The sequence below is a fragment of the Sturnira hondurensis genome, unplaced genomic scaffold (assembly GCF_014824575.4).
Source record: "Sturnira hondurensis isolate 20B ecotype Veracruz unplaced genomic scaffold, ASM1482457v3 Scaffold0010128, whole genome shotgun sequence".
In the NCBI taxonomy this organism is placed as follows: domain Eukaryota; kingdom Metazoa; phylum Chordata; class Mammalia; order Chiroptera; family Phyllostomidae; genus Sturnira; species Sturnira hondurensis.
Window position 1 is genome coordinate 655,212 of NW_028082759.1, and position 21,472 is coordinate 676,683.

The window sequence follows — 21,472 nt, forward strand, 5'->3', positions numbered from 1 at the left end:
GCCCTGACTGGGAATTGAACCCAAGACCCTTTAGTTTACAGGAAAAAGCTCCAACCAGCTAGGGATCATTGTGGTTTGAATTTGCATTTCTATGGTGATTAATGACATGGAGGATGCTTTCATATGTCCATGGGCTTCCTGTATACCCTCCATGAGAAGCGTCTATTCAGGTCCTTCGCCTATTTTTTAATTGGATTGTTTGTTTTTGTGATGTTGAGTTTTGTACATTCGTTATAAATTTTGGATACTAATCTTTATTGGATGTATCACTGGTGAATATGTTCTCCCATTTAGTGAGTTGTTTTTCATTTTAATGACGGTTTCCTTTGCTGTACAGTAAATTTCTAGTTTGATATGATGCCATTTGTTTATTTTCCCTTTGTTTCCCTTGTCTAAGACGACATATCAGAAAAGATATTGCTCTCAGAAATGTCCAGGATTTTACTACCTGTATTTTTTCTAGGACTTTTATGGTTTTGAGTCTTAAGTTGAAATCTTAAACCCATTTTGAGTTTATTCTGTGTACAGCGTAAGGAGGTGGTTGGTCTAATTTCACCTTTCTGCACGTATTTGTCCAATTTTCTCAACACCATTTATTGAATAGGCTATCTTCTACCCTGTTGTGTGCTCTTGCATTCTTTGTTGAGTATTAATTGGCCATAAAGGCATGGGTTTATTTCTGGGCTTCCTATTCTGTTCCATTGTTCCATATGCTTTTATGCCAGTACCAGGCTGCCTTAATGACCTTGTAGTATAATTTGACATCAGGTGGGGTGATTCTTCCAACTTTGTAAATATGTTCCCATTTTCTTTATGCAACTTCATTAATGACTGCTTCCTATGATCTTGGTTTTTGTGTTTCCCCTTGCTTATGTTGGGAGCCCTTTGCTGTGGGTCCATCCATCCACATCTCTGCCTTTGTTGTAGGGTAGATTATGGCATTAAGCCAGTCTTTCCAAAATCTGACCTCAGTGAGTTGCTTTTTTTTCCCTTGCGGCTTCTAATATATTGAATGTTGAGACACATAAAGGGATCAGGCTCTACTGATGGCACAAACCGTATAATCACTTTCAAAAGACTTGGATGCTGATACTAAGAAGTAAAAACAGCTTGTCCTGGCCAGTGTGGCTTAATTGGTTGGAATCTCATCCCACAGACCAAAGGGCTGTGAACTAAATTACTGGTCAGGGCACACACCCAGGCTGCAGGTTTGATCCCCTGTTGGGCATGTAGGAGAAGGATTAGATCAGTGTTTGCTCTCACATCTCTCTCTGTTTTCCTCTCCTTCTCTTTCTCTTTCTCTCTCTCTCTTTTCCCCCCTTCTTCCCTCCTTTCCTGTCTTCCTCCACGCAGCAATGAAAAATGTCCTCGGGTAAGGATTAAAAAAAGGAAGTGAAAACAAAAGTGATGGGCAAGTAGTTGTTTAGCCACCAACATTAAAAAATATTAGCTAAAGCCCTGGCTGGTGTAGCTCAGTGGATTGAGTGCGGGCTGCAAACCAAAGGGTCACCAGTTTGATTCCCAGTCTAGGCACATGCCTGGGTTGCAGGCCAGGACCACAGTACAGGGTACGTGAGAGGCAACCACACATTGATGTTTCTCTGCTTCTCTTCCCCTCTCTCTAAAAATGAATAAATAAAATATTAAAAAATAAAAAATATTAGCTAGAAATAAATTGCCTTTACCAGACTGGCAGTCAAACACACACACACACACACCCATTTTTATGTCTAGTGTCTTTCACAGCTAAGTCTGATGAGCATGTACTTGACTGCATTTTGCTGTATTATACTTTTATTTTCTTTTAAAGGTGACTTTACATGTTCATTTTAGCTATATGGCATTTATGCAAGAGTTTTAAATGTTCTTCTAAGAGACCTGGCCACACACTGTGCTTTTGCTTGTTTCCCAAGCACGCTAAGGACAGCCACAAGCAGGGTCTCGGTTGTAGGGAGTCGATATTTCACAGGTAAATAAAATCTAATTCAATGCAGTATCTTTTTTTATTATGCCATTATACACAATTTAATAAGTCATTGATTTAGATAATAAGTAAAAATTCAGTCTCACATAAATGTATCAATATTTTTTTGGCTTAGAATAATTTGAAAGACAGAAGAGAAAATACAATTTTATTGTTTGTTATAATGCTGCTAACAGTGCAAACTCATGACAGAATTCTCTAGCAGACACGCCTGCAAAGCGGGATGCACAGCCCTCCGAAGCCTCCCCTTGCTTTAGTAGTCTTCGGCATCTCCGGCGCAGATGGCAAGCAGAGCTCTCTCATAGTGCCCCGAGGCAAAATTCTGGAAAAAATGTATTTAAAGTACTGTGTCACAATATTTCTGAAAAACACTGTAATTCCCCTGAAGTACAGTATGAAACACTCATGGGCCATTAGCTTTTCCAAAATTATTTACTTTTTTCATCTAAAGATTTAATATGTCCTGAGAATTATTCCCGGTGGAAGTTGTTGTAAAATAATACCATGGTCAATAGAAAGGAGTTCATATAAGATTAATTGAACCCTAGTGTGTATGTATAAATAGAATAAGTTGAAGTAGAATAAAATCTTCTCAAGTGTAGAAAAGGGTGTCCTAATATTATTGCTATAAATTTTCACAGTGTCTGAAGGGCAAATTGGCAATATGCCTTAACATGACTTCTAAATTTTTACATTCATTCATCAATTCTACTTCAAGACATATATCCTAAGGAAGTAATGATCAATTATGGATGAGCATGAAGATTTATGCAAAAAGTATACACCATAATATTATGTATTATAGTAAAAAGTAAGCAATCTATAATGAAGAAATAATTTATATGCTTTATCATTTATACAATAAAAACATTTAAGTAGTAAACCTATTAATATTTATATACATTTTTAAAAAGATAAAAAGCACCTAAAACAAATTTTATTACTGGTTATCTGTAGTAGAAAACTAAGGTAATTTTATTTACCTTTTTATAACTTTCTATAGTTTCCAAGTTTTTCAAAACAATGATAGTAATAAACAAATGGAACTCTAAAACTTGTTTTTGTTAAGAGTCAGCCATCATATTAACCTTCTCTTATACAATGTTATGTGATTATAATTTACTGCTTTAAATCTACTTAGTAAAGTTGCATTAATATGTAAATACCAGTAGATTTTAAGGTGGCTGTGATTATTTGCAGTAAGTGTATTAGAATTATTTTATTTACTTAGAAAATGAGTATGACATGCATTTCACAATGAGAAATGTTTATCATCACTAAAAGTCCAGGATTTTGAAGGTGATATGAGGAGAGTTTGTCAAAGACATAGTTAGGATTTCTCTTAACTGGTCCATCAACTCTTCCTCTTAAAAACCACTTCAGCTACCCGAGGGCCTACAAGGTCTTCTGGTTTTTGTGGTCTCTGGGTTTGGGTTATCAAGTTGAATCTGGATCACTCTTTCATTTAAGAAGCCGTTCATGCAATTGAAAATTTCAGTGGAAAGCCAATGTACACAAGGTAGGTATGTGTGAAATAAAATTTAAAATACATTCAAGGCCCTGTGTTTGGTTTAATGTTCTGCTGATGCCATCTTGAAATTCTTTATAATTTTTTTTGTTAAGGATGAAGCATTTTCATTTTCTATTGGGTACCAAAACCTACATAGGTGGTTCTATGCATTCTGATAATTCTTTGCTAGGTGTTATCAAAATCCAGCATGAAGTTTAGGCATATCAGAATGTAAAACTGGCCCTGGCTGGTGTAGCTCAGTGGATTGAGCATGGGCCTGCGAACCACACGATCACGGTTCGATTCCCAGTTAGGGCACATGCCTGGGTTGAGGGCCAGTTCCCAGCGGGGCACTCACAAGAGGCAACCATACAGTGATGTTTCTCTCCTTCTCTCCAACCTTTCCTCTCTAAAGATAAATAAATAAAATCTTTAAAAAAAAAAGAATGTAAAACTGGCTTGTTACTTCTGAATCAGTGCTTCTTTGCCCTTCAAGCACTAAAAGGATATGCATGTATAGAATTTGACATAACTCCCAGTGTTAAATGCCTCGATTACCGTGTATGGAATTGGACTGGTGGCCCTGCCTTCTATGACAATATAAGAGGACCGCTGAACTGACCTAAGGAGCCTCTTCACCATGTAGGTGGTCTTGTGGCAAAATGTATTTTGTCGATGCTGATCATACTTCAGAATTTAGCTCATAAAACACAATTACACAATGAAGGAATGAATGTTTTACAGGATCACAACGTTGGTTTTTGCTTAAAACACAGGGAAGAGGAAGGAATAACATCTGTCACTGACGGCAAGGGGTTTCCTCAACCTGCTGATGCTCTAGAGGGCTATCCGATGGACTGAAGTCAGCCATCCCTGTCAGTCTCCTCAGCTTTCTAGATTCTGACATGAAGTTATTTAACTTTCAGCTCTTATTTCCATTTCAAAAATGGACAAATTATGGGTCAAAATAAAGCAGGGGTGGGAGACTTACTTTGATGTCATGAAATAGGGATTTTCCGTATCTTTCTTTGTATCGTTTCCTTATGGTCATCAGGTCTATTTCACTTCTGGCAATTATAGTCCTGATCACAGTTTTATTATGGAAACCAAAGTCCTAAAAGATACAGGCAGGAGAAGAAAAAAGTGAGAGGACAGTACCTTCCAGTTAACCAGTCTCAAAGAGGCACATCCTCTTTTTCTGCAGCAATTTGCTCTTCTTCCTGGGCCCTCCAGCACTGGCATCTGCATCCAGGCATCGCCCCACCCAGACTCCGAGACTGACCTCCCTTCCTCCCTCTCACTGTGTACACAGACTACGAAGAATTTACTTCTTAATCTCTTACTTCCTGGGCCACTGTCTTGCTGCGGGCCCTCATCCTTTCACCCTGACTCTGCAATTTCCAGCCTTGTCAGCCTGCACACACTGCACGGTAAAATGCACATCTTCTCATGTCCTCTTTCTAAGTAGACACTCTTCTTGGCCGTGTGAGGGGTGGGGAATCTGGGGTCAGGTGGGAGGAGACTCCAAACTCTGTTAGGTGAAGTGTTCCTATGTCTAACACAGCAATTACATTTTTCTTTTATAGTCTGCTCGTTATTGAAAACTGTAAACATAAAAATTCCAGGTACTTGACACAGTTACTGATTTAAACTCAAATACTAAAAATAACAAAAAAAAAAGTCCATTTTTGTGTAGTAGCCTCAGAAGGGATACTGTTTCACAAAGAAAGTTTAAGCTATCTTCAACTGGGGCAATGGTGACATCTAGTGGCTGGTGAGCATAAACTAAGATTTGATGTCTGAATGTTTTAGGTAGAACCACTAACAACCTTTTTCTAATTTGAGGTGACTAAAATAAATGATCTAACAAGAGTGTCACATTTAACTCACATATCATTCATGTAAAGGCCACTGGAGAAAAACATAGAAGTTTTTGTTGTTGTTGTTGTGGGTGGTGAAAACAACTTTCGACCAATATTTTACACTTAAGGGCCTCATAGTACCAGAAATGTGATTACTTGAATCGACATCCTCCCTGTTGACCTTCCAACTCTTTGGGGGTACACATACCTTCCCTTCTTGCATTATAACACACACATCAGGAATACAGTTTTTATTTATTATTAGACTAAGTAGCCTCATTTGAACATAATTAAAATCAGAGTAATTGTGATTGGGTTCCATGGTCACTCACAGGTGAAGCTTTATTTTATGTTGGAGAAGAAAACCGTCAAAATCATTCAATAGCATCACCCAATATACCATTTTCTGTAATTTTTAAAATCAAATCACCATTTTCTGCTTGGAAATAGAACAAGAGAGAAAAGGAGGGCAGTGAGCATTTGCGCTTCCTCCTGTGTTCGGAGGCTACATGGGCTCTTGTACACAAATAAAAAGGACTCTCTGCCAAGGTACATAACAGGAATATTCTTGACAATTTAGCGTACTACCCCAGGATGGTGGCTACTTTTAAGAAGTTTGTCTAGTTTATCCTTTGAGGATAAAACACTCTGATGTTAAAATTGCTATACTACTGAATTGTTTTTGATAATTTCATTGAGTTTTCAAGACTATGATGTATGTATAATGATTTATATCAGGTCTTTTCTAATTATGTTCATGGGCATTATGAATAAGGTGTGAATTATCTCAGGCATTTAATTGTTTGTTTCTTTAAAAAATGAATGCATTAAAGGGTGTGAGATTAACTAGCACACTAAACTGTGGAAAACGTTCTCATTTAATAAAAAAAATAGCCTTAGAGTTTACTGTTGTCTAGCTGTCTCTTTTTAAACATTGTTTTTAAAATAAGACTTCGTGTTTACAAATAACCTCTGATATTCTTTTGTGCCTTTAAACTTCAGGACTGCAGCAATTGCCTACAGAGAGTTTGTAATGTTTTGTGTTTCTGCTTGATGCTGTATGTTTTGCACTTGTACAAGTATGAGGTTGAGGTCTTTAGCAAGATACAAAAGCATTCGGATGTACCAGTTTGTTAGTTGCTAAGAAACACTAAAGCAATGGGGGAGATAGACCCCAAGGAATCATATTTCTTAGGTTCCTCAATTTGATACGGAAGGCACACCATTACTGGTATTTGATGGGTTTCATTTTGGTGTATGCCACAGTTTTCACTTGAGAATATTTTCTTTTAAGTGGGTATATCTGCACACCAGTTTAAAAATGAAAATCAATATTTAAATAATGGAAGTAAAAGTTCTTTGAGGAAGTAAACACAATTTCTGGAGAAATTTAAAAAATTGGTGGGTCATACTTACATGGATTGCACTATGCAGTCTGTAAGCAAAATAAGCTGGCTTGTCTCGAACACAGAGAACTACAAAAAATCAGACAGAAAAAAAGAAAGTTTGAGAGCGACAGTGTGTATTTTCTTCAAAATTTGACAAACAATGAGCCTACTTTCTTTTCAGTTACAATCTTGGAAGGGTCTTTGTAGTTAGTTCTAGGTAGGATCACTCATGATATATTGTGTATTACAATTCCAACATTTAAATTAGGGGTGAAAACCTAACCAATAAAAATATAAAGAAACAATATTATAGTGATTAGTTCATATTTTCATTTATCTTTATTTCTTGGAACTTTTCTCAATTCCTTCATATAATGTATCCTCTTTATCTGAAAATTAAATAGAGCTTCAAGAGTCCCAGGCTACCACTGCTATTATAGATTTTCATTATGGTAGAATTCATTCAGTTTGACAGTCCCATGCAAATGGTTCATTTTCCAAAACACCATTTTTAGGGTATAGACTTGTGAATAGATTTGAGGTCTGTTAAGGGTACAGTAATTGGTTTATACCAGTGTTAGAAATCATTTAATAAAAAATATGATGGCAAGAGAAAAGACTAAAGTCTAGTTAACAGCTGTCCTTGGTGAAAGTCAGTTGAGGATTATGGACATATAGTTTATTTGAGTAAATAAATAAATTAATAAATGAATGCATAATCTATGGGAGTCTACAACTTCTAATCAAAGTAAATCATCATAACAGTCTTTTCTCCATAGTTCAAGTGATTCCTTCAGACTGTGAGAACACCACTTTCATCTTTGGCCTTTCTGCATGACCGAGAATCCCCCCAGCCCTCTCGTGTTGCGGCTGCAGTGGAAGTGCCCTACGGACAGGGACTCCCGTTACTTTTGTCGTTTTGCTGTCCCGTCTGCAGTGCCCAAGTCAATGACCATACTAGTAAATACTCAGTAAATGTTTACTCAGTGAATGAACGAAGCAGGTCAATAGTTTTCTGTTATTTCTACTGTCCACTATCACCTGTCTCGCACCCATGGCTTTGTTTGTGGCGGTGGTCTGGTGGGAAGAGCACCATCCTGAGACTCGGATGGGGTGGGCTGCAGTGATAACTTCGTTGCTAATTAGTTGCCTTCCTTGGAGGAGTCACTTAACGTCCTTGGGCCTTGCATGTAAAATGAGGAGTTTTGATGTATGTAATTATTAAATTATGGTGAGAAACTGCTGAAATATATGCACCTTGTTCTCAGAAAAATACACAAATATTCATATTTTGTATACTATTTTTAAGAATTTCATAGAACCCACCAAACTCTTTTTATGGAACCCTAGCTTAAAGCTCCTTACAATTCTGTTATCTCCCAGCCTCCATGGCCATGCACATCTGTGCCTCTGTAGGGACGGAAAAGGCACGATATTCATTTATTCAACAAATATCTGAGTGGGTACTTGATGTGTGCCAGCTCTAGGCACTATGTCACCATGACGCCCCCATTTGTAGTCCTTTCGATGTGTGCTGTCGAGTCATAGCACAGCACAAAGCTGCGCGTGGGTAGTTAACAGTAGCTTTTATGGTTAGCTACGACTGTTTTTCCCTTCATGGAGGGATACTTTTTCTTACTCAGGAAGAAGCAGAGGGCACACCTCTCTCACAATGGCCTGCAGAAATCATTGCTAAAGTAACAACTTGTTAAACCTTTTTCTCTAGTAAGACTTGCCCCTAAAGGCAAGTTTATTAGAGATGGTAACAAAGCACTGTTTTCCTCATGGAGACAAAGGACACATATTGCTGGCATTTACCGGCTCTTTAACAAGGAAATGGAAGTCAGTGTATACAAAATGAATTTAAAGGTGTGAGATCCCAACTGCTTGACAGACAGCATTTGAGAATCCAAGGTTTCCTCGTATGAAAGTTAAAGCAGCTATTAGGGAAGGCTGTTGGTTCATGAAAATGATCCACTTGCCAGTTTAGAGCATTGCATCAGTATCTGATGTACTTTTCTTCCATAAAGTTAACAAACCTAAACAATTAAATTCAGGAGAAAGTGACGCAGTCAAGAGCTCACTCGTGCATCTTTAATATGGTCAGAGCCAATCAGCGTTTGTTGTGGAATAAAAGGTCTGCTGTGTACCAAATCCATTATTACTTACCTATTGCAACTAGCAGCTCTTGAAAGTATCCATCGTAACATTCATTAATGGCATCTACTATGTCCTGACCAGAAATATTTTGAAATTCCTGGAAAACTTTAACAAATTGATATCATTCAATTGAAATATCATAAATTTGTAAATACAATGATTTTAAAATACACATATTGATTAGCTTGCTACACATAGTGAAGGTTAAGTAAAGTCTAGGGGTGGGAATTGGGTTGAACTAGATCACCTTTAAAATTTTTTATAGATTTCTGTTTTATATACATAAAAAAGAGTTTTTTATAAGAAAAAATAAAAGAAGCAGAAGAGTACAGCAGTTTGGGGGAAAATCAAACAAAGTTCAAACTAATATGAGCACACCTCTTAGACAATACGGCATCTACACATAAATCTGGTCTCAGTAATAATGATCTTGACTCACAATAGACTGATTAAGCTATGTTCGCTATGTTCTTTTCAATAATAGATATAATATGCATAATAGTAAACAGTAATATATTTGAGTCCATTCTCCATCAAAACCAGAGATGGTTTTTATTTTATTTATTTTTAAAGATTTTATTTATTTATCTTTTAAAGGGGAAGGGAAGGAGAGAAGGAGAGAAATATCAATGTATAGTTGCCTCTCGTGAGTCCCTTGCTGGGAACTGGCCTGCAACCCAGGCATGTGCCCTGACTGGGAATCGAACCACAATTGTGTGGTTTGCAGACTCGCGCTCAATCCACTGAGCTACACCAGCCAGGGCCAGAAATGGTTTTTAAAGGCTTGGTACTTCATGTGATATTCAGTTTGGGGGGAAAAATGAAATTATAGGGAAAGTTAGTCTTTAGTAATGTCATTAGATGATTGATGTCTGTACAAACGTAACTCAAAATTAGTGCCTGCGAGATAACTGGCTTCCTTTCATTCTTGTGTAACATTTCCCCCCACTCCTGCTTTTTATTTCCAGTTAACTACTTGCTTTCTGTTGTATAATCAGTTAGGTGTCTGAAAAGGAGCCAGGTTAATAATTACCCAGCCATAGCTGTTGGTAACTCTTGTTGCACAGGATCATTTGTAGCATGGTTTTGTGCTCCCCTGTCTTCTGCTGACATGCTTCCCATAGGACCTGAAATGGCACACAGCAGAGGTGACACCCTAGCCGCCCGAGACCAGGCTAACCTGAGAAAAAAGAAGCTGGTTCTAGTTACCATCGCATCCTGAGCAGCCACAGCAGGGTCTGCGTATCCTTCCTCTCTGCTTCCCTGTTAAGTAAGCACAGGGTTTTCTTTGTAACTATTCTTTTTTTAAGGTTAAGAAATGTAACCTTTATTGTATATTTTTTACATTATCTTTTAGTTCCGTATACCCCTCTCACCCCAACAATCACCACACTGTTGAGTCGTGAGTCTGTTTTTCTTTTCTGAATTGACAACTCATATAGAATTATTGGGACAAAAACCTGTGAACTGCAAACACATCGGTAATTCCTAAGAAAGTCCTACTGTTATTTTAAAGTTAGTCTTATATTTATTGAGTACTTTATGAAATATCTTGTCTTAAAACATGGGTTCTCTTTTTTTTCTTTGCAGCAATGATAGTATTTCAAAGATATTAATATGATTTTCAGTTTTTCAACTTTCAGGCAGTACCTTCTTCCCCGTCATAGAGCACCCTCTGCCTGGCTGTGCTGGGCGGCAGAAACGGGGTTCAACAGTGGTGGAGTGCAAATGCCCAGACAGAGGATGAGCTAACATTCGGTCTCAGATATGAAGTAGGACATTTGTAACGGTAAAGTAATCATGAGATCGAGACTCTGTGGAGCAGTGGTATTTTGTAAATTTGTTTCATACCCAACTCTTTCATCATATTAAGAACAGCCATGGTCAAGTTAATCTAAAGAGTGTCCCTTTCAAAATAGGAGGAAAGGAGGGCTAGCCAATGCAGGACCCTCTGGTTCCTGAGTGTGATGAGGACAAGAAGGGAGAAAGAGGTAGGAGAGATGAGTGATCAGTTTATCTCACCTTTGGGTAGAGATCTGGAGGAAAGGCTTATAAAGTTATATATCTATATCCATATATCTATATCGATATCTCTATACTATATCTGTATCTATATCTATCTATATCTATACAATCTATGCTAAGAAAACACTGGGATAAAGTGGTTTCTGCTCCTATCACCTTCCCAGATCTGGAAAGGGCCACACTGCAGTGCCAAGGCATGACTGGGCAGAGGGAGGTGCTGAACACGATCCTCTTGAATTAATACCTAAGTAGCATGCACAGTTTCCAGACTTCTTATTTATTGTTGACAGAGAAATGAGCATGCTAGCTGAGAGCCTGTTTAGGGAGCTTGACAGATGGAATTGTTTATGACCATGGCAAGGACAGATTATTCCAAAAGCCAGGGGCTGCATGGTAGACCGCATTGGCTGGAACTGTGTGAGAGGCACAGCTAGACCTCAGGAGGATGCTTCGGGTCCAGTGAAAGCAAAGGTGAGGCTATACAATCATGAAGTTTACTTGGTTCTGAACAAATGGAGACAAAAAGAAAAGAAGCTGATAAATTCACCAGTTACATGGTTTGACAGTGAACACAGAGGAACACTAATATTTATAGTTAACGTGCCACATGTTCGGAGTTGCCCAGAGCTGCCATTTCATTCCTGAGATGAGCAAGGATGCGGAAAATATCTTGACCTGAAGACACTATCCCTCTCTTGTTGGCAAGACATCCCATAAACCGCACACACCTCTCCACCGGGTGCCTTCTTAGAGAGGAAGAGAGAAAAGCCAGAAATCTGACAGATGATCATTTAACTCGATAAATATATAAATGAGATTGGCCTTATACTCTCCTTTTGGCTGTTTTACATACTGTACATATTAGGGTGTTTTTTTCCTTTGCTAATTAAAAGTTGGGGTTATATAAGAAAAATCAATTTATTCATAGTGAAATTTTCTTGTGAGTAAATTTGTAGCCCTGGAACTTTAACATATTTAATCATAACTCAGGACTTGTGTATCAGCTAGAGGAGTACAGCTGAGCAAAAATTGATATGAGCCTATAAGACACATTTCATCTGGTTCATTTCATTTGCCTAAAGTATCAGGTGACTAAGAATGCACACATGCAATTCTTATTTTTAAAATCTGTATTTACATATATAACTGTGCTTTATACATATTTGAACAAGGTACAGAAGGCAATGTTTAGGGTGAACAATTTTATTGAGTGGTAAAGTAACAGTATTATTTTAAAATTACAGAAGTATTGAGATGTAGGGACAATAATCATTTGTATAGTTTTGTCCCTTGAAGATAAAAACATAAATGGGATTATAAATATTAAGTGAATTAACCAAGATCTGATTGTAAGAAAAGATGATTATTCTATTTCAAGGCTATTTCTATCCCTAAGGTTTGGTGACTATATTCGTAACCTAAAGAAATTACTATTTTCAGACAATCTCTTCTGGTTACTCTTTTATGGTTTTCATTCACACAAAGTAAGAAATGACTAAAAGCAATTAATATGCTATGTGTTCTATAGATATATGCCATCTATTTAATAACACAAACTTATCACTGTAATTCTCAGTCTTCCTCTTATTTGGTCCATCAGCAGAATTGAAGCAATTGATCACTCTCTCCTCCTTGCTATTCATTCATCACTGGGCTTCCAGGATTGTGCACTCTCTTTTTTCTTTCTCCTTCATTGCTTAGTCCTTCTCAGTTTTGTGGTTCCCTTTTGCTTTTAAATCTCTTCACATTGGAAGTTGTAGTACTCAGTCTTCGATCCTGTCCTTGTCTGTATCTATAGTGTTTCCCTTGTTAGTCTTAACCATGCATGTGGCTTTAAAGAATTCATTTTTAGCGGGTTTCAATGAAACCAAATAGCTAGGTAAACATGCACTCTTGGAAAGTTTGTGAGAAATACTTAAAAATCTTCTGCAGTTCTGTGTACTTGAAATTTTTTTGAAAGGTAAGATGTTTTGGATATTTAACTTGAAGTGAAGTGGTGCCTGTCTGTTTACTTCTTCGTGCAGTTAATTGCCAAGAGCATTTAAAGCAGACTGACAGATTCAAAGGATGTGAATAAGCAAGTCTGTGATTCAGCTTTTTCCACCCAGGCTGAGCTTGTCTTTAGAAAAAAAAAGCCTAAGATAGCAGGGTTATATGTGTAATAGATGTAAATGCCAGAGAAATGGCATAAATGAGTACAGAATTTGGATTAGGGGAAAATGTCAGAGGAAGATATTAAGGGAATTAAAATATAGCTGAAACTATTTGGAGCAGGTAAGTCAACTACAGATGATCCCTGGAAGCGTTTGGCGATGACACCCCCAGAGGCCTCGCTGTACAAGTCCGGGAAACTGCCACCAGGAGAATCCTGACAGCCAAGAAGAGCAGGAAGCATCCAGTTGGGTAGTTTCCATTGCTTCTCTTTGTGAAAGCATTCATCATCCCCAGGGTAATTTGCACATATTGATTAATTAATCCCTAAGTGACTCATTTTTCATTATTTGACAGGTAATTAGATTTCCTGTAAATCTAGTTTAATAAAAGCCCACAGGAAGTGTTGTAAGCCAGTTTAATGATTGGCATTAGTTTTCAAGAAGAACGTGTTTTGGCTGAGCTGTTTGTTACCTTATTAGAAATAGCCCTGTAAGAAAACATTCTCTACATTAAGTGAAAGCTCTTTTCTTCCCAAAAACTTGACAGTAATTTTCAGCACTTTCCACTTCATGAAGGCCTTAAGGCTCTGGTGCTCTCTCCATGCCTGTCTCTGGTAATTCACAAAAAGAGATGTGTCTTTATTTTCATGATGTGAAAAAGATAAAAGGCATGGACAGTCTTTCCTTTGCCTCTGAATGTGACCACACAGAGGGCAGTGGACAACATAATGACAACAATGGGAGAAATTTCGAATATTTGTATCAAGAGGGCACTGAGAGAATTGGTTCACGTCCCTTAATTTACGGATTGAATCTCTCTAATCTAAATCACAAAAAAGTTTAATGATAACCCTAAGGACATGCGAATGAATTATAACAGAGCCAAGAGAAACAGATATCTAAGTATATACCTGTTGTTTTATAGAGATGATAGATGGATAGATGATAGGTAGATAGATAGACAGACAGACAGACAGACAGAATAATGCTAGAGGGTTAGGAGAGATTCAGTTACACAGCAGCACCCCTCAGTTATTTGGTTGGAACTCATCAGCTGTAAATTTCACACCCCTTTAGGAAGAAATTCCATTTTCTTTTTATAAAATATTTAGACAGATTCTTTCTGAAATGGTGGTAAGGAGAAGAGATGGATGTATTCAACTTTCTCATTCACTTTATATATTTTTCCAAACTGCTCAATTTACTGACCCAAACCCTGAATCAGAAGTTCTAAACAGAAGAGCCATTAATGTAGAAGTCAGGAGTCAGTGGAAGGTCTGAAAGGTCAGTTTGAAATATTTAAAAATTTAAGATAAATTATACATTTTACTAAGAAGTATGAATTATCATGGGACTTTTGATTTCCAGTAAGATGAGTAGTAAGAGAGATTATACAAAGACATACCTTTTTATGTTTTTAACTTCTATTTTTTTGTTATGAGTAAAGTAATTTCTATTAAATATATATCATTTTATACATGTAAAGTGTGTTTTATATATTAAGGATAATGTATTGTGAAACTTTATAAATATACAATTTTTAAGTAAACCATATTAATTTTCCTTGGCCTCTGATAAAATTTGGGTCTCTATTTCCCCTTATTTTTGATATTGTATGTTGATAGGAAAATTTCATTGCACTGAAAAGCTATTTCAAAATTAACACAGGGGGGTGGGTTGGAATGGGAGTAATAGACAGAAAACTGTACTTGAAAAAATAACTAAATAAGTTTAAAAAAATTAAACACACATACAATTAAAGTTCAAAGTCTAGAAATTGAACTTAATAAACTATATTTTATCCTGTAAAGTCACATTACAAATTTGGTGAAACCCAGTGATAAAATAAATTGTTGTGTATTATTTTAAAGTGTTTGTGTCTATACAGATATTATTATATATACAAGTACACACACTCACTTATATATTCTATCAAAGTAAAGCTTTATTGTTTAATTTCAGGAGAAAGGAACTGCAGTTATGAATAAGTTTGATTGCCTTATTACCCACCAAGGGAAAACAAATGGAGACAAATTGTGTTCCCTTCTGATTTATTTCCTATCATGTCTAATTTTCAGAAGTGTTGTTTTTTTACCTAAAATGTAAGAATATATGCTTTATAAAAATACACTCTGGTCTAGACACTTAGATGTCAGTCACTTTCAGGAGGTTAATAGCTTATCCTTTAAAGAGGTTCAGAGATTCCAAGAGGTTATTTGTGTATTGATCAACATTTCACCACAAAGAACTGGAGTGGAACCCAATGGGGCTGGAGGCTAATTACAGTGAACAACAGAGGTTTAGTTTACTGAAGTCTGTTTTCACATTAGCTCTCTCATGCAGTAGATGTGTAATTCTGGGCAAACCATTTAACATCGCTGGGCTGCAGTTTCCTCATCTCTCCAAGGAAAAGCTGTAGTCTGTTGGGTTCCTGGGTAGGGGACTCTGAGCTGGAGATCAGCATGTGCTTGTTTATTATGGAATGTGCTTGGGACCAACACCCATGGAAGGGAGAGAAAAGAAGCAGAATTTGGCCAAAGGAGAAGGTGTACTCTGACACAGCACTACTGGAATGCAAAGTAGTCTTAATTAAATATACTTTTTCCCTATTAGGCAACTTATATTTTTCTTCAGCAACTATAATAAATTTCTATTTGGATATTAAGAAAAATAAAAACTTGTTTGATATCACAATACAGCTCATAAATTTACAATGGGATATTGGCTTTACTCTTCTATTAGGAATAATATGTATACCAACATGAATTTCTGAATAGAAACTTGTTTTTATTTATATGATGTAGCATCAATACTTGAAAATAAAAAATAATGACCCTTCTATGACGTGACAAGTGAGATTGTTTTTTAAATATTAATAATAATTATTAATTTTGTCATTATAATAACCAATTCCTCTTACAAATTAAGCCCATTTCTATAACTTACGCAGAAATCTTAACTTGGGCTATGAAAAACCAATCTATGTACTCTCTCCACCGATGTTACAATCCTGGCTTTAGAATCCTCAGAATAGGATGTGATTAATTGAGCTTGGTGATAGGGGAAGTTTATGAGCTATGCAGCCAAACCATGCAGATCCAAAGGCAATCGAATAAAAACCAAACACAATAAAGCCAATTCTTAATGCTTTTCATTGAAAGTTTAAATTTAATTTGTTTGGTACTATGCTGCTTTTTGCAATTCAACGATGTGAAGGAATCCAATCTGCACAAATTACCATTTTCCTCAATTTGAAGAACTATGTACTTGGCTTCCTCAACAATGTTTTCTTTCCCACTTTATTCCTAATTCAAAACTGACAGTAACTTGGGCGCAAATATAAACACACTCACAAAGAATTAAAATCCGTGCTTCCAAGCAATGAATAGAACTGTTAGTTTGTGCTCTAATCTGGCTAATATATGTATCTATTTTTCATTAAATCATACAAAATATATGTAAAGTACAGGGAAATGTTTTTAATCACATTAAACACACATTAAAATAAACCATACCTCTGCCTTTGATTTGACATATGAATCCACCTCAAATGAGGAAGATAGCAAATTTTTTTAAATATATTTTATTGATTATACCATTACAGTTGTTCTATTCCCCCCCTTCATTCCCCTCCACCCGCACCCTCCCTCCCCCACCATTCTCCCCTGCCTTAGTTTATAACCACGTGTCTCAAGTTCTTTGGATTCTATATTTCCCCCACTATTCTCGCCCTCCCCCCTATCTATTTTCTACCTACCATCTATGCTATTTTCTGTGCCTTCCCCCCCCTTTTCCCCCTCCCACCCCGCTGTTTCTAACCCTCCATGTGTTCTTCATTTCTTTGGTTCCACTCCTGATCTAGCTGTCCTCTTGGTTTACTTTTGTTTTAGGTGTGGTTGTTAATAACTGTGTGTTTGCTGTCCTTTCACTGTTCATATTTTTTATCTTCTTTTTCTTATATAAGTCCCTTTAGCATTTCATATAATAAGGGCTTGGTAATGATGAACTCCTTGAACTTGACCTTATCTGAGAAGCACTTTATCTGTCCTTCCATTCTAAATGAAAGTTTTGCTGGATAAAGCAATCTTGGCTGTAGGTCTTTGGATTTCATGACTTGGAATACTTCTTTCCAGCCCCTTCTTGCCTGTAAGGTCTCTTTTGAGAAATCCGCTGACAGTCTGATGGGTACTCCTTTGTAGGTGACTGTCCCCTTATCCCTTGCTGCTTCTAGGATTCTCTCCTTCATTTTAGTCTTGGCTAATGTAATTATGATGTGCCTTGGTGTGTTCCTTCTTGGGTCCAACTTCTTTGGGACTCTCTGAGCTTCCTGGATTTCCTGGAAGTCTATTTCCTTTGCCAGACTGGGGAAGTTCTCCTTTATTATTTGTTCAAATAAGTTTTCCACTCGTGGCTGTTTCTTTCCCCCTTCTGGTACCCCTATAATCCGGATGTTGGAACGTTTAAAGATGTCCTGGAGGTTCCTAAGCTTCTCCTCATTTTGTTGAATTCTCATTTCTTCATTCCTTTCTGGTGGGATGTTTTGTTCTTCCTTCTGGTCCATTCCTTTGATTTGAGTCCCAGTTTCCTTTCCATCACTATTTGTTTCCTGTGCAACTCCCTTCATTTCAATTAGTTTAGCCTTCATATGTTCCTCTAATTTGTGACTATAATCTACAAGTTCTGTGAGCGTCCTGATAAATAGTGTCTTGAATTGTGCTTCTGAGAGGCTGGCAATTTCTCGGTCGCTTAGAGTTATTGGCTCTGGGACTTTGAGTTCTTCTTACACCATCTTTTGGGCTGTTCATGCCTGTTCCCTAGCAGGATCAGAGCCCTAAAGTGTTCACTAGAACAGGGCAACTAAGTCGCTGGGTTGTGACGCTGTATGTGGGGGCGGGGTCAAAGAGGGACTATGGCGTCCCCGTCTGCCGCCTGCCACCCCGGCCCTCACCGGTGCCGAAGTTGCTGCCGTCACTGGGCCCACGCGTTTCATCTCACTGCACGCGAGTGTACCACCGCCGTCAGCCCTCGCCCCCTGGAGCCTGCGCGTTCTGTCTCACTGTGCACGAATGTGCGACCGTGCTCAGTCTGCCCTGCACCCCAACTGGTTCTGGGCTGCCTGCGCACCTGGGTCGGGGGACCTGTCCTGCCCGACCCTGCTCGCTTCTGGCTCCGCCCTTCTTACTGTCCCCGTTGAACTGTTAGATGTAGTCGGACTTCCGTATAATTCAATTTTCTGTCCTTTGGTTGTGTCTTTGTTTCTCCAAACCTTTGTTGTATTCAAACTTGGTTGTGGGAGAAGGCACAGTGATTCCACCTATGCCTCCATCTTGGCGGAAGTCAGGAAGATAGCAAATTAACAGAGATGGTGTACTGTTCATATTTGTTTGTCTCTATACCCAACTCATGTTTCTATTATGGTGACTTAAGTGAGATGGTATTCAGTAAATGTCATCATACAGAATTTACTGTCAAACTGGAATATAATAGAGTTTTCTGTTACACTCTTTGACAATGAAACATATCTATTTTTGTAATAGTGCAAATTGGTGTAATCTTTTGAGTACCATACCTGGGCCAAGTTCATGAGAGTATCTCTGAAGTGTCCTGAGGTCTCTGAATAAATGTCTTCTTGAAGGTTACTGCTGTATTCTGGGTAAGAAAACATCTATGTTAAAGGTATGAGTTACTAGAGAACCATATACCAATGTACACTGAATATGCTAATGCTACTTCCTCAGTTGAGAATTTGAGAGGGGAACGTGAAGGAAACACAACCAACCTGTGGATAGTTCTTTGTCCTTTACTACTTTGTACTCAGATGAAGTGGATAAGCATTTCACCAAAGAAATATGACACATAACAGTAACCCAGGCATGGACCTGTTCTCTTAAAATGTATTATCTTCATTCCACAGTTGAAAAATAACATGGAGAGTCATTTCACATCCTCTAATTCTCAAAATTTAGAATTATGGATTATGTTTCCATAGACTGCTGCTCAGCCCAGAGCTTTCTCCAAGTGCTTCATCTCACTTTCATATTTCAAATGGAGGATCTTACTTCATTCCCCTTGGGTAAGTCTTGTATTTGTTCAAATGCAATATAACAGACCATCTGGAACATTTTCTTGACATTCAATGTCACATATTACATAATACATTAAACCTTTCTGAAAATGAGAATAAGTTAACTTCCTTACAGTTAACTTTTAAAATGTGTAAAACAATGATTTTGAGATAGATTACAGCAGTTGTGGAACTTATATAAAGTGAAGTAGTTACCCATATTTGAACCATTGCTGAGGACTTATTGTACTTTGCTTTGTTAGTTCCATGTACTTGGTCTCTCCTGAGTGAGAGAGAAAATGCTCATTGAACCACTGCGCTGGGCACTTTCCTGTCTTAATGTAAACGGTCACATCATAGAAGCTTCTAATTATTGTCCTGGAAAATTTGCTTAATTTGATTGTCTTGGGAATTGTTTCATTTTTAATATCTTAATCATTTACTTTACTCAGGCAGTTGATTGGTCTCAAGTGAGTCATAGTTCAAATATGAGTATCTTAGAAAACCCTTTAAATATATAAACTCATATTTTTGTGTTATTTAAAAAATATAAAGTTTAGCCCTGGCTGGTACAGCTTAGTCGACTGAGAGCCCGCCTGTGAACCAAAGGGTCACTGGTTTGATTCCCAATCAGGGCATGTGCCTGGGTGGAAGGCCAGGTCCCCAGTAGAGGGCGCACAAGGGGCAAGTGCACATTTGCTTTGATGTGTTTTTGCCTCTGGTGCACATTTGTTGCATCTCTCCTCTTTCTCCCTCCCTTTCCCTCTGTCCAAAAGTAAATAAATAAAATTAAAAAAAAGAAAAACATAAGGTTTATACATGTATAAAATAAATGTATTTTCCTTACGCATACAGTAGGCTTCTTGCATTTGGAAAATTTCTCCGTTTGTTCTTGAAGCTAATATATCAATGAGGCAATTCTCTTCGGTGCCAGCTCCCTGGAAAGACAGAAGCAGAGATAGACATGAAGGCATTTGTATTGGGAATAATAGTGAACCTCATGTAAAAAAAGGGATACAGCATTCCTGGAATTCTGAGAGGTGGCAGAGGCCAAGAGAAATGTGTTTGGGTTCGAGATAAGCCCAGTTCGGTTCTGGATCTGCAGTTTACCAGTTGTTTGGTTTTGAGAAGAAGATAATATTATTTGAAATCTGTTCCTTCATTTAGGATAAAACAACACAGGTATTTCTGAACAACGCGGGAAAAGATGTTTAAACAATGCTCATGACACTGACTATTCTGCTGCTCAAATATCACTTCTTTGGCAAGCTGAAATGGGAACCTGGGTTTCCCAATTTCCTAAAGGATGTTTAGGGACGTCTCCATGTCTTTTCCTAGATGTAGAATTCTGTACCATTTGCCTAAAAATTTGAATTGGGTAGTTTCCATAGTCTCTTACAGTCAAATGCATATACAGTTATTTGTATGGAAAATAATAAAATCACTCATAATCAATACAAGAATAAACACTCTGTTTCATGTTCTCAGAACCGTAAACCTACTTTTGCCCCACCTCCATTCTTCTCTGAAGGTAATTTTAAAAACAGAACATTTTTTTCAGGAATCCTTACTATTCTATGAGGTAAAGATAAAATACTTGTTTTATCTTAATGGTAACATGACTTCTTTCTTATAGTTTCTAGTCACACAATTTTGCAAGAGGTAGGAGTTGACCTAGGCAACCTAAAAAAAGCAACTGGTTCAAGTTCACATGAATTTCTAGACAATGACTGTTCTGATCTACAAATATACGATGGCGAATATTCTAGTTCCCTTAAATTTGTTTTCCCTCCCTGTTGCACACTGTTCATGGACTGTGGTGCTCTGCTCATTGGCAGGCATTGTATTGGAATGATTTCAACAGTTGTGCAGGTGTTTAGTGCCGACATTTGGAAAGATGTGAAAAGCCTTTTTGTTCCCCATCCCTAGCCAACCAAACTACTAACAAATCTGTAGTCAATTTATTTCATAGAAATTACTTTCCTGTGAGAAAGAAGATTCTAATCTTTCAGACGTTAAAAATTTAGCTGGATTTGAGCAATAGTTTTTGTAAAAGACTAACTTAAGATCACAAAAGTATCCAAATAAAAATGTCATCTATATTTGTGTCTGGCTCAGTATCCTGTTGTTACATAATGAACCAAATTTTTACAAATACCTTAAAGAGGTTCATATAGCATAACATTTGTCCTTAACACATGAATAGAACACACATTGCGGGGAGACAAATCCGAGTAAGTCCTTGATGCTTGTTTACTTTCTCCTTTTGGTATCTCAGCTGGGGCAACAAGTGAACTTGTGTACCAACGGAACAACCTAACCTCAG

The 21,472-nt window shown here is 37.4% G+C and overlaps 1 protein-coding gene across 1 annotated transcript in view; it reads right to left on the minus strand.

Annotated features, from left to right (window-relative positions):
* Nucleotides 1-2,014: 2,014 nt before the first annotated feature.
* The window catches only part of ANXA10 (annexin A10), a 69,861-nt gene continuing 50,403 nt past the window's right edge, over nucleotides 2,015-21,472 (minus strand). The window contains exons 5-12 of the mRNA XM_037058251.1: nucleotides 19,994-20,084; nucleotides 18,652-18,731; nucleotides 10,114-10,167; nucleotides 9,938-10,031; nucleotides 8,914-9,009; nucleotides 6,773-6,831; nucleotides 4,486-4,608; nucleotides 2,015-2,306 (exon numbers count right to left, since the gene is read on the minus strand). Of these exons, the coding sequence (XP_036914146.1) occupies nucleotides 2,238-2,306; nucleotides 4,486-4,608; nucleotides 6,773-6,831; nucleotides 8,914-9,009; nucleotides 9,938-10,031; nucleotides 10,114-10,167; nucleotides 18,652-18,731; nucleotides 19,994-20,084 (666 nt within the window). The 3' untranslated portion in view covers nucleotides 2,015-2,237. The remainder of the gene's footprint in view (nucleotides 2,307-4,485; nucleotides 4,609-6,772; nucleotides 6,832-8,913; nucleotides 9,010-9,937; nucleotides 10,032-10,113; nucleotides 10,168-18,651; nucleotides 18,732-19,993; nucleotides 20,085-21,472) is intronic.